The 14095-nt window shown below is 38.0% G+C and overlaps 1 protein-coding gene across 2 annotated transcripts in view; it reads right to left on the bottom strand.

Moving 5' to 3' along the window:
- MOXD1 (monooxygenase DBH like 1) overlaps positions 1-14095 on the bottom strand; it is a 49937-nt gene that overhangs the window by 11880 nt on the left and 23962 nt on the right. For both annotated transcript variants that reach the window (XM_032101737.1, XM_032101735.1), the window contains exons 5-7: positions 5225-5404; positions 2842-2944; positions 135-301 (exon numbers count right to left, since the gene is read on the bottom strand). In XM_032101737.1, the coding sequence (XP_031957628.1) occupies positions 135-301; positions 2842-2944; positions 5225-5404 (450 nt within the window). The remainder of the gene's footprint in view (positions 1-134; positions 302-2841; positions 2945-5224; positions 5405-14095) is intronic.

The raw sequence follows: 14095 nt of genomic DNA on the forward strand, positions 1-14095 counted from the left end.
GGAGGACAACATGGACCACCAGACTCCTTTGCTCACATCTTTTAACTGTAACTCTCAATCTTCCCAAGAAGTTCAAGTGACTCTCCCAATTATTTCTATGAATGAAAACCAATGGATTCAGTCAAGGGACATACCTCTTCCAGACATTCCAGTGTGCAGTGACCCTCTGACACAAATTCAGGCATGCCTGGTGGGATATTGTGGAAGAGGCTGACCCAAAGACCAGCTTCAATAACCCCAGCATCATATTTCCTTAAAACTGGAGTGTAAATCAGCCTCAAACCAGAGTTATCTATCATGCCTGCAACAAAAGAACACAGTCAGCCATGGCTGAAAATCAGTGTTTAAAAGAAGAAAAAAACCCAAACCTAATTGCTTCGTGTTTTTCATGCTATGTCCTAAGTTTTCTGAAGGAAAATCAAGGAATCAACCTCAATAACCTTGAAATGAGTCAAGCCATATGCAGGAAGTGGTTTTTTCTCTTTAAAGTTTTCAAGCCACGTGCTGTCTTCTAGTTGAAAATTTTATCTATTTCTTCATCTTGAGTCCTACCATTAATTATATTTTTCCTTTGTTTTGGATTGCCTGCTACATTACAGTGTATCTGAGATGACACATCCCTTTTAAAATCTCTCCAATTAAGAAGGCATCAATTAAACATGAAAATTGCCCTACTAAATCCCAGAACTGTAGACAATACCCCCACTTTGAGGGAAGTAGACAAGAGAATTGCAGAGTACTTTAATGTTGCTCTGACTCAAGCACTTCTCTTGATTTCAAAACTTAGTTTAAATAACCAAAGCCTGCTGTTTGGAGGCTGTGTTTTTAAGAGTCAAAATAATACAAATCTATTTTGTTCACCCACATATGTTTAGCCATATGTGTTTGTTTGCGTATCTATTAATAATTTCTGTTGCCTTTATCATCTAAATGCTTAGAATTACTTGTCTTGTATTAGTCATTTTTATTAGTCAAGATATACAGAAAAAAAGGATTAATTTGTGTTTGTACAAGAACTACATTTTGTTAGTTTTCTGTTTATCTCTTTGTATTTTGGAATAGTAACTGAAATAATTTCAATTTTGAAAATTAAAAATGCAAAAACCATATCAAATATCTCAGAGAAGGTAATATGCTTCCTAGTGACCTATATTAGTCTTCTGAAAAACAAAACAGACATAGCAGTGCCTGAAGCCAAATTTTATATCAATATGATATCAGCAGTCTATTTTAAGATAAGCAAATTGCAGAGGGACACTACCCAGTCACTAAAATACCTAAGATGGAGTAGTGCATATGATTTTTAAGGAACAAAGGATAAGAACTGTGCCTAGTCAGTTAAGAATGGTAATCAGCTATGAGACGTTCTGCAACATACAAATCACATTTAAGGTGATAGATCCTGTTCCACAACATCCCAACTTTAGCATTTGGGAATCCATACTCATTCCCTTCCTGGAGGAATTTGTACAACCTCATCAACTTGAATTTTTCCTTTGTGGTATTCCTGCTTCAAGCTTGTTGCTAGCATCTAAATGTCAGACACTCTTATGGTATGTCAGTTTCTGGTAAACAATTCCAAAAGAGACCACCTTTCAAATGAGAAATGAATGTTAAGGACTACAAAACCAGAAAAAGTGAAAACCATCCATGTTAAACTAAAAAATGTTTGAACTCTTCCTAGCTGGGAGCCGAGGCTCACTACCAACCTGAGTCACTTAGGAAAACATTAGCCCAGGTCACGATGTGAGGGAAAAAGTGCAGCCTTTCACCACAAGACCCAAACTGGGAAAATGCAGGTGCCAAAACACACAGATGAAGGTGACCCAGTGGCAGGTTTGCTGTTGTGTCAGAACTCATTTTTCCCCACCTGAAGCAGATGGAGAACCCAGGTCTACTCTCTCACACTCCTGGCACAATCCTATACTGTGTATTTTGCCAGGAAGGGGGAGAAGTATGACCTGGATTACAAACACCCTGCTCTGCCTATGCTGTCTGAATTTTCCCAGGTCTTTTGGGAAGACTATCATACAGCACAGTCAATTCAAACAAAATGATGAATTTAGGGACACAGCCAAATCAGACACAGTTTTTCAGCATGTGACTTCTTGGGCTTTCATGCAACATTTTATGAAAAAGCATACAATATCAAGGATGCAAATGAAGTTTATTGCATCTCATGCAAATCTGCATGCTGAAAGGACAGAGTCTGCCACTAAATAAAAAAGAAATTAAGATAGTTCATTTAAAAGATGAAAATGGGAAATGACAGTAGGGCAGAACACCATAACCCACACAGCAAATTTTATTTTAACACATGGGGATGTAAAGAAAGGCCAGTATACTATGCTGCATTGGATTTTACTCAGTTCATATATAGCAATCACTACAGTAGCTTAATAAACTTCTGTTTCAGAACAAAATATATCTTTCCCAAAGGCATCTTCAAAGTTCTCCTGATTTTCCTGGGATCCTTGGTTTCTTCCTTTTATTTCTTCTAAATATAAATTAAATTCAGAAAGAACAATTTTAAAACACAATTATAAATGAAAAGCCTATCTTTGAAGATAAACTGACTTTACCCAGTGAATGGTCTAGAAACGTGAGTCTATACTTCTTCTTCAGAAACTGCCCACAGTTCAGGTAGACCTTTTTTTAAAAAAATACTAAAAAAAAAATTGAAAGGGCAATGGGAAAAACACTGTGAACCAGGAACTATTGATCAGGGAAAAATAACCCTCAGCTTTTTATTTGCTCTGTTTGCCATGCAGTGCAGGGATGAGGACTTGTGTGTAGTGCATTTTCCAGCCCAGATGTTTTAAAGCGTGTGAGGCTACAAACCTTCTGTGTATGATGGATTGTCATAATGCACCTCCATGAGGACAAACAGAGGGTCAGCTGCTGTGCCAATGGATAAGCCAACATGAGGAGGGTAGGTGAAGCCCTGGAAATCAATACACAGGGAAATCATTACAGAGTTAACGTATTTTTTGCCACAGTTAAGAGTTAGTTTCTCTTTATAAGTACATTGACTCCTTTTTCAATGATATGATCATATTAATGAAAAAATTTAAAAATATAACTTCTTTTACAGCTTTCTGAACTTGGCATTGTGATAAAATATACTTATTATATACTCAATAAACTTAAAAACTATGTCAATATAAAATAGTAGATCCCATGCTTCCCAGAGGACAAGGCTCTGAGCAAAAGAGTATAATCTCACCTCTGACCTTACTTCTACTACTTCTGAGTAGGAAGCTGGATTAGAGACTTCCTGAGGTCCCTTCCAACCAGCATTATCCTGTGATCTTATGATTATTTATTCTGTATTTATTGTTTGAGCAGAAAAGGAAAATTCAATTTTAAACTTATAAACATAACATCATCAAGCATTTAGTCTGACAATAAAACCCTTATGAAGAAGTGAATCAACATTTTAAATGTTCCCAGTTTCTAAAAGCAGTAATTTCCAGGGAATACTGTGGTTGCATGTAGTTAACTTGCTTTTTGTGCACAAATAACTGTATTCTAAGTAAAATGGTTTGACCAATAAAGTTGATCTTCATGGCTACATTTCCATTAGCAAGCCAATAGTGCAAAAGAAGTAGCTCTGCACAGTGAAACAGCTTGTGCTGGACCCACCCAGATGCTGCTCCTTTGGACAAGTTCTGGTCAGGTCCCATGCACTGAACCCCATTTATTGCTAAAGGTGCTGGGTTCACCCCTGCACATTTAGTTTAACTCCATCCCAGAAAGGCTTGTGCTTCTCAAACCACTCATGATGATAAACAAAGCTTTGCAAGTGGTGATAACTGGGAGATTTACTTCAAAAGCTCACTCATGATTTAAACCAAAACACCAGTATCTTGTAACTGAACTCATTCACCAAATTCACTTTAATTGGAATGAATGTGCACCATTTTATAGTATATAGCTAATATTTTAATATGCAATTTGACATTCTAACTTTCTGAAATGTGCAATTCGTGATTCCAGCTTTCTGATGCTTGATGGACACTAATGAATTAATTGTAGTATATGGCCAAAAATATTATCACCTTCATTCTACACAAGGGTAAACTGAAGTTAGTGAACTGGGTACTTGGGCAAACCTGGATGTAACCCAGATCTGTCAGATTCCTCTGCACAGATCTTTAACAACAGGATCATCCTTGCAAAAGCCTCCATGAGGCTTGTCAAATCATAACTTATTTATACAAGTTTTTAATTTCACTTAGATTAAGACAGTTGAAAGTACAAATACTAGGTCAGAGCATAGCTGATGGCAAAAATGCACAAAGCATACACCAGGGAAAGTATTCATAGTGGATTAAACTTCTTTTCATGGGTCCGTGTAACAACTCTTGCTTCCTCACGCTGCAGCGTTTACAGATGGTTTTGGACTGCAGCTGGCAAGCGAAGGTTCCAGAAACTATCATCACCCCAGTCTCTCTCTGTGCCCAAACCATCATTTGGGTGGTCACACAGTGAATCAAGGGTGTAAAGAGCTGGGATTCTTTTGGCAGTCATGCTGTGTTATGTCAGCTGAAAGCATTAACTGCTGCCTAAATTAACATGAAATAAACTGAAAACACAGCCTGGGGTGAGCATGGCATCACAGCCCATATTTTCTGTAGATATGACCCACTGCCATCAGCAAAGTGGTCCTTATGTTGGCTCTGCACTGACACAGGATCTCTCCTACACTGAAATGATGTTTCTTTGGACTGGGCAGGAACCTGAATGGGGCAACTCTGAAACCAGGTCCTGGTGAGGCACAAAATTAGTGAAGTTTATGTATAACTTCATTTGGAGAGTCATGCCTCTGTGTCTTGTATGAAGTCACCTAAAGACACTGCTTTTCTTTCTGTCATCCTCCAGGTAGCAGATACTGGTCATTGCTGAAGGTATTTCCACAGATGGGACAAGCTGATACAGGGACAGATTTCCATGCTCCAAAGCTATCTTTCTCCCCTAAGGCATCAACTCCACTCCCCCTATATTATTTTCATTACTTTTGGCTTGGCACTCAGGATGATCATTGCATTGCATTCTTGAAAGGCCAATAGGAGGTTCAGGATTTACTGGTGAGGCATTCAGGGATTGTAATCCCATACCCGTAAAAACAGACAGATTAAGTAATCAGTAATATACTAGGAAGAAATTTCATGGTGATACATCACCCCATTGATGAACCATGCTAGACAGACGTTCATCCTACCTCTCCTCCAATGGCCCAAGCAAAAATGACAGTCTCACATGTGAGGAAAGAGTCTGGCATGTTGGGGTGGTAACACTCATGCCCATAGTCCAGCACACTGTCATTCAAATTGCTGCTGCACTGGTAGAGCAGGATATGGTGCACCAGGTTCTCGTGGCCTTTCTGGATCAATGGCTCAACCTATCAATGGTAAAATGAAAAGAAAAAAGAAAACATATCTCAACGTGACTATTTCAATGCAGGTATGAAGATAGGACTAAAAGTTCTACGGTATTTTTATTTTAAAAGAGGAGACTCAATGTTAGATTGTAGTTGAGATGTAACTTCAGCGCTCTGCAAACTGAAGGAATGAAGTTTCCAAAATTTTCATTTTGCCCAAGTGCATCAATGTAGGGCAGGAAAAAAATTCTGCATCTGGGCAAAACCTCTGTTACAATCTTGCTTGCTCTCTCTTCTCCCATCCTAGTCTTGCATGGTCACTTGTCTTTCTCACTGCCCAATCTTGTTTAGCCACATTCCAAGGAAAGGATATACCTAAGGAAGGGGATATAAACGAGCTGAAAGTCTGTTCAGCTGAACCAGCTTGGTGCCTGAACTACTCAGAGTTTTTCATCCCTGTTTCTGCCTCTTTTGTGCTATTTCAAATTACAGCTGCCCATAGATTCTGTAAATCTAGGGTGAGCCTAGAGGTATACCTCACATTCCTCAGCAGCTCAAAATAGACTTCCAAATTTTTTTGACATCTAGAAGAAATTAGAATTTTTTTTTTTTTTAATCTGCTCAGTTGTAAAGACTTTATTAAGATGAAGTTATCCTTGAGAGATTGGGTGCTCCAGCCTTTTTATGGCAGTGATGAGCTGGAGGGCTCTCAGTGGTGCTCCAGTGCCCCCAGTATAATTAGACCACAGAACTTAAGAGTAGGCTAAAATTATTTAATTCCCATGTAAGTGTTTGCCCTCTGTTTGGATGGATGATGTTAAATCATCTCTGTCAGAGATTATGTCCCTGGGGCAAACATGAATACTTCTGAAAAGAATTATTTTGCATTTCAGAAAGATCATATTTCACAAAATATCATCATATAGAAGATATTACTAAAATTAAAAGAGTTTTTCCCTTGCTTTTTCTCTCAAAAATTTCATCCCATTCTATCATATCTACCTTCAAGTTCAATAGGATAAAGATTAATATTTTCACGAGAAAATTAAAGCTTTGGCAATGTAACTCTTAAGACACAGGGTGCCATGCAGTATTGCCTTTCAGCATTAGGAAAGAGGTTACTTTAAATCGGAAAAGAATGTATATACATCCTAAATTTGCATCCATTTTCTTTTGCAAGCACATTCATGTGCTACCAGAGGATCAGAACAGGGTAAGCAGGAGCAGTTTATTACATTATTAAAGTACTGTCAACACAATATCTCTCTCTGCATTTCATTCACACCGCTAAATCAATTACAAAAGAAGGGCAGGAGAAAGCAGCCAGAACCTGTGCACATCAAGGCCACCTCTGTTGACATGAATCTGCCAAGTACATTTAAGTTGGGCTCTCGGGGAGTCCAGATGCTGCTGAGTAGCTGCATGTGCACCAAGAAGTGCTCAACCCACTTCACAGCACTTAGAAATCAGTGGAAGGATGCCAATTTGATCAGACGCACCAAAGTTTTGTTCTGGAGGCAAGACTGAAGAGTCCATAGGGGATGTTCCCGATAGTTCTCAGTAACCCCTGTTTCAGTTAGCATTACCATTATTGTGAATTACTGCACTACAGAAGTAAAAGGTATTTTTGAAGAAGACGAGTCAGTTTTCCCATGAAATAAGAATTTATTCCCAAATATATCACACTGAATGACAAAGATTCAGAAATTCGTTTCACCTTGATGTTGCTTCTTCCCTCTGCTCCATCATATATCTGCATATTTACCCAAGTGCTGCAGAACCCAAACACACTCATAACATGGCAGCTTATACATTAAATACCAGGATAGACCTCAAGAATTTTGAAGCTCCACATACTGTATGGTTAGTCAAGGAAATGCTTATGGGAATATTATCCCTATATCTACCAAGAAAGAAGAGAACTTTTATCCCAACACGTGATAGTTCTGCCTGCTGCTACAAGATCCCAGCACCTGCTGTGCTTACAGTCACTACTTCAAAACCAGCTTCCCCTCAAAACAATGGGACATCACCAAAATTAGAAACTCACATCCTGTCACTGGTTTTTAGCATCAGTTACCTAAACAGTTACAGCACTTGAAAGAGCAGTTTTGTTCAGCTTTCTTAAGTGAAGAAAAGAAAAACAAAACCTAGAACAAATCCATAAACATCTTTCCAATGCATCTTGTAGGAAAACTTACATTTTTCAGATGCAGAAAAAAATAATGAAGAGCAGCTGTGAAGTTATGCTTTTCACACATTTTTACTACAACTTGGCTAAAGAAAAATTTCTCTTCCCCCTTTTAAACAGCATATAAATAAAAAAAGAAAGAAAATACTAGAGTGGTCAAAATTCTATTTAAAAAATCTTAGGAAAATCTCATTAATCCTGAATTGTTCATAAAGATATGGAAATATTTTAACGGCCAGCTCCCTAAAGCTCACAGCATTATTTCTAAATGAAGCAAGAGAAGGAAGAGTGACACTGAACCATGCCGAAAATCAAATCCCTCCTGGTGGGAGAGGGAATTTTAAAAGCCCTTGCAAGGAGTTCGTGAGAACAAACAGAGACTCTTCCTGGATTTTCACTGCTGCCAGATAGTTGTTTATTAAGTCTTATGAGAGGAACAGAGCCACTAGCATGACCCAGGCATAACATAGAGCACAGAAAGCAGGAGAGAAGTGTGTGTTTATCAAGATTTACACAGCCTTTTAAAGATAATTTAACCAATGGTTACTAGAAACGTATATTATTTTTACTTTCCTACCAATTATTCAGTAACACGGGCAGGAACTGCAGAATTCTTTGTCCAGTCATCCCAAATTACTTTTATTGCAGAATATGGAGTAGTAGAAGAAGAAGAAGAAGGTTTGGAGAACAACAGTCCTCCGTTTTGATGTTTTTTGCTCTTATCTATTTACGACAAAGAGAAGCCTAAAACCTCTAAATTTTTCACCCTGTGACAATCTTACATAGTAGTCTATCACCTAATTCACACCACTGTATTTTCTAGTTCTTGTCTGATTGTAGGCAGTTTTTTCCAAGGTTGGAGGTTAAAACAGTGCTGTTCAGGGGGGTAAGAACCCTTCAAAACAGGCAGAGAAATATCCTCAGCACTCTGGGTTCCTACAGAAGAGGATCAGAGCCCTTAGACACTACTCTGATCTGAAGAATAATTAACTGTTCTTACTTAGCAGAATAACTTTGGCAGAAAAGAAAATTTTAAAATATGGTCCCATACTCTATTGTAATGATTGACTGGAGCAGGGGTTTAAATCTGCCATTCTACATCCCAGGTGAGTGCTGCCCTATTTACTCAGCTATTAGTTATTTTAGCTTATAGAATAGGTTGGTTATTTAGGCTGCCTCACACTTCATCTCTCACTTTCCACAAAGAACAACTGTACAAATTACCTTGCTTCAAGCCAAAAAGAAATTCCCAAACTTCATTTTTTCCTCAAATAAACAAAAATCTTTTTTTCTGGCCATCCTTACAAGTGATGATGAACAACAACCGAGTTTCTCAAATGAGGGGCCAGATTCAGAAAATCATTATTGCGTTTAGAAGTGCACAAGAGTAGGTGTAAAATTAGCTGTTAAAGCAAGTATCTGTAATTGTCTAGATCAGGGTGGCCTGATTACTAGAGTACTTGCAGCCTCAATGAATGATGACATAATTTTCAGAGCTCTACTCTTCCTGGTCTCCAGTCACAATGACAGTGGACCAGCCCTGAGGAGTCACCACGACCATTTTATTAATTTGTGCTACTTTTAGGATACTTACGGAAAGAAAATAATTTGAAGTGGCACACTAGAGCAAAGGAGTGAAATATACAAAAAAAAAGTGATAAAAACGGGCATGGTACGTAATAGTCATTAAACTCTACAGATTTAATTGAACAGCTAATTTTTGTTTAGATTCTCTCATACACAGCCTTTTTTGCTCTGGTCTCTTATTACAAGGGGACTCTAAAATGACATTTTGAACCAAGCAATAAGATAAGCAATAACTGAGTAATTTAGATGGGTTGCAGTGAACATGGGAATCTACATTTTATTTTCAATAATTATGAAGAAACCTGTGACTTCGAAATGCATTTCCTTTCTTTGTCCTCGCCAATTCCTACCAACCTCTTGTTAGCCAAAGAAGTCAAGAAAGAAGCTGAAAGGAGACTAAAAAGGAATATGCATATAACTACCTATTTTCCCCATTTCTCATTCTTTGAGGCTCATCTGTGGAATTTTCACTGTTGCTGACATGCAAGGAAGACCCAGATGTCACGGTTCATCTCTTTGCCATGTTGTGAATAAGCCTGCAGAGATACTGCACCACCAGGCACCTCGGTGACTTCTTCCCCTGCAGGCAAAGTGCATTTTCTGCTTGACATTTCCTAACTGCCAGAGGCATGGAGAACAAAAGCCCTACATCCACCCTACATCAAAATGCCCAAGGTGTTTGGGATTGCAAAACATAAGTGCATGCAACAAGGCACAACCTCTCCTGTTTTTCATGAGATCTGCAGGAAGAACATCAAGGTTTATTATTCATGATCATTTGCTTTATGCATCCTCCTCTCCACCCTTCTTGAAAGCTTGGGCAAAAAGTCCTTCAAACTGAGCAAACTGACATACATGAACCTATCTGGCTCCTACTAACAGAGGTAAAAAGTAATAGATGTACTATAAACCCCCAGCACTTCAAACCAGGGCTCTCAAGGAAGGAGATATTTAAAATACACCGCATTCAAATGTAAATGAAGGCACTGCCTTCTGCAACCAAAAGTATGGGTTACAGTCATGGTGCTTGGTTGGTACTCATCAGGCAGGCTGAGAGGTTTTGCAGAGCTCCTTTCATGGTACAGAATCTCTTAGGACTTGTGAAAATGCTGGCTTTCAAAAAATACAAAATATAACGTTTTCTAGTCATTATAATGTTAAACCAGGTAAGATGTATGCTGTTCAACTCTCATTTTAACAGAAGCCCTATTTTAGTCAACAGGCTGACATCACATGAACAAGGAAAATGTTTATATCTGCCAGGGCTGGCTTACTCATCGTCAATTTTTATTCCTTTCTTCTTTGTTTCTTTACCTATTGCACAAACCGAACATTGTCACATGCTTTGGGTTTTCTTTCCTTAAAAAAACAAGCCAAAATTTTAACATAACAGTGTCTTGCATCTCAAGCTGATGATAAGCAGGGTTAAGATATTGATGTGTGATGTATTAAACAGGAGGAAAATGCAAACAGCTCAAGTGGTCCAAGAAGTTAGATTTCCTAGTAGTTAAAAACATCTCCAGAAACCTGGAAGTCTTTCTTTCTTATTCCTGTTTTTCTACCTTTTTATTTGCTCTGATTTCTTTGATGTTAATAATCGTGTTTTGTTCTTTATGCCTGCTTGTGCAAATTATGAAAGTTAGTCAAATATATCCATAGTCCATCATAGTGTCCCTGTTTAGAAAATGTGGCCCACCAAATGTCAGACAACAAAAACCTGACTTTATTTTTATGCATGGAAATGCCAACAGTTTCTGATCTGTTTGCAGCGATGTTTCTACACTAAAATGTAAATCATGATTTTGTTTTCTGGCTCAAACAGGTAGTTCCGACTTAATCTTGCATTTCAAGCACACGGTGGCATGGTGGTATATTGCCATGTAAATGCTTCTGAATAAGGCCACAGCCTTACACAACACTTCATGTTGGTAGACAGTGGTGACACAGGGAAGAAAACATAATTCCAAAGTCTCAAAATGGAGAGTAAAAATTTGATTTTTATACTAGCACTGCTGCATGTAGGAGAGTTTCTAGTCTGCGGTTGGTTAATTCATTTATATGAGCTTGCCATGTCTCTGATTAACTCAGAGCAAAAAGTGATGGCTGTGAAGCTGAGTACTGGCTGAGTTCACTTGAGAATTTTTGCAGCAGAAGACCAAGTTATAGGGTCTCTTCTTTCTGTACTCCTCATCAGGAAGAACCTTTACATTTTTACAGATTACTTTGGCCTTTGAACTTCTTTTGAAAATGTGTACCATGCACACATATTAAAAATTTATCTAACTTAGAAAACTTTTTCGAAGGTTGACGTGATTTCTTCTCATTAGGATTCATCAAGATGTTTTCTGAGTTTTTGTAAAGTGTAATTGTGAAATGATCAAATATTTATCTAAAACATCTCCTTTAGGATTTTAGATTTTTCTTCAGAAAAGCAAATACTTAGAATATTTGGCTTTATAAAGTTGGGTCTTTTTCAGAAAAAAAATCCATCTATTTCAGAAAAAACTCTCAGTAATATGGTTTTACTTTCTTAAAAATATTCTGAAAGAAAACCACCAGTCATTTGCTGCCTAACACTGCTCCTTGCACACAACCCAGAGCTGTGCTGAGCATAAACTCAAGAGCTGGAAACATGCCTCTAAGCTGGGGTAGATGTTGAAGTCCACGACACCAGCGCAGACCAGGATTTTAACACTAACAGCCTAACAGCTATCTCATGTTAGTAGAGTAGCCTGCCCACACCAGTGTCACATCTGGGATGCTAATCTGCTGCAGACTTTCAGCCCAGAGTTAAGGCATTCTGGGGTCAGGCAGGGACCACCCTCCCCATGCCTCCACCCTACCCTGTCTGTCAGAAAGCATTAAATTAATGCCACAGAATAGTTAGAGCTGAAAGAGACACTTCCAGTGCTCAACTGGCTGCAGTCTAGCACGGACTAGCTGCTGTAATCTTTCCTCCGATCATTTGCACGTACACAGCTAACTGCCTGTTTTCCTCACTGCGCAATCCTACGTTCAGTCATCACCTCTAACAAATCCCTTTAAATCACTCTCTATTCCAAGTGCCTCTGAGTTTATACTGTGCTACTTACAAAGGTGTATATTTTGGTGAGTTAATTGCAGGAAGCAGAACAAAGTCACTGCTTCTGGCTCCCTCATGGTCATCAGGGATGATTACATCTGAGATACAACAGGGAGCATTACTGCCTAACTTGAATTGTCCTTCAAACGTAAAAATGTTAACCCAAATTATTCTCATACACATTTTTCACATCTTCCAGCTGGAGAAAAATATAACCTGAGCATTTAGCAACAGTGCTTGATTTTTGTATTTAAATAAAAAAAGAGATGTTGACAAGAAAAACGGCCAGGCAACAGAAACCATCCCCAGCCCTAATCTCATAATGTGATTAGGTAAGGTTTCCTTAGAGGATGGAAATTTTCCAGACTGAACCTTCCATCCAGTTTAAGGCATTGAAATTCACGTGATTTGTACCTAATATGTGTAGAGGGTTTGTTTTGGGTTTTTTTTTCCCAAAGTCATATTCAAATACTGGACATAATTTTAATTTGAAAAAACAGTGTTGTCTGATTGATTGATTGATTGATTGAAACCTTATTGTTGGCATTTGGTCTTAACTGGCTTTGGGTATACTTTCAAACGCAGAACAAAAATTCTAACATCACTGAGGAGGAAAGGTCCTTACCATGTGAACGGAAAATCTTATTCAAAGAACAGATACTTCCTGCTCTTGGTGTAAAGAAAGGATTGGTTTACTCTGTGACTGCATTGTTCAATGAAGGCTCTTATTTAGGTTTTATTAGTATACAGCATTAAGAAGGAATTACCAGACCTCTGTTTTAAGCTGCAAAATTTTTATTGGAAAAGAATATGTACTTTCAGGTAAAAGTTAACTGTTGCTGTGCTTTTAGCTTGGAGAAGGCTATATATCTAAATTTACATAAATCCTTCTGTCCCCATATAGTCCTACTAATAAGTAAACTGTATATCCAGAATTTCTGCAGGTCACTCTGCTGAACAACTTAAATATTCTAATTAAGGAAGAGGAATCAAAAAACATAATAATCAATATGCCCAAACATTTAAAAATGAGAATTAGAGATGGGTTAAGGACTTCTTGTCCTCTCTGCCATCAAGTCCATTTTTAAGTTCTTATTCCTAATTAATTACCTGGAACTCTGCCACTCATAAGGAGTTTCAGACTTTAAAGACTTACAGTAATTTAGACTAAATCCAAAAGAAGTATACCTCAAAGAAACACCCATAAAACAAGAAGTATACCTCAAAGAAATACCAATAAAACATTGTTTCTGCCTGACGTATGCCTGAAGATTTAAGATAATGCATTTAGCAACAGCTAAAAAGTATAACCCTGAGGAGCAATCTCATAAAAAGCTCAGGTCAAGCAAAAACATGTTTCACTTGGTTAGGCTTCCTGGCAATACACTTATTGTACTCCTAAGCAGCAGAGCCACTGGCAAAGTGGTTGCGGTCTTCAGGATGGCCACAGTCTCTCAGCACGGTTGACACACTTCAAGCAGAATTAATTGGCAATTAATCATGAGCATCATTACTTCCTTGTGGAAACAATATCATAATATAGTAATATGTAACCAAGTATGTTTCAGGTCTAAGGCCAAAATGGGTAGCCAATAAAGAGTTTATATTTATTCAAGAGGAACATATAATTTGAATTGCATAAATAATACAGACGGTGAAGGTACTCCCATTTGTCCATGGAATCACCATTCTTGCACAGCAATGTATATTTCTTTGAGGCAGCAATGGAAGAGGTTTTAATTCTGTTGTAGAACTGCAAAACAATCCCCTTGATCTTGCAGATAAATAACATTACACTTTTTCTCCTGCTTCGGAGTGAAGACACCACTTTGCCTGAAGACAGAACACGTGA

The sequence above is a fragment of the Corvus moneduloides genome, chromosome 3 (assembly GCF_009650955.1).
Source record: "Corvus moneduloides isolate bCorMon1 chromosome 3, bCorMon1.pri, whole genome shotgun sequence".
NCBI classification, from domain to species: Eukaryota; Metazoa; Chordata; class Aves; order Passeriformes; family Corvidae; genus Corvus; species Corvus moneduloides.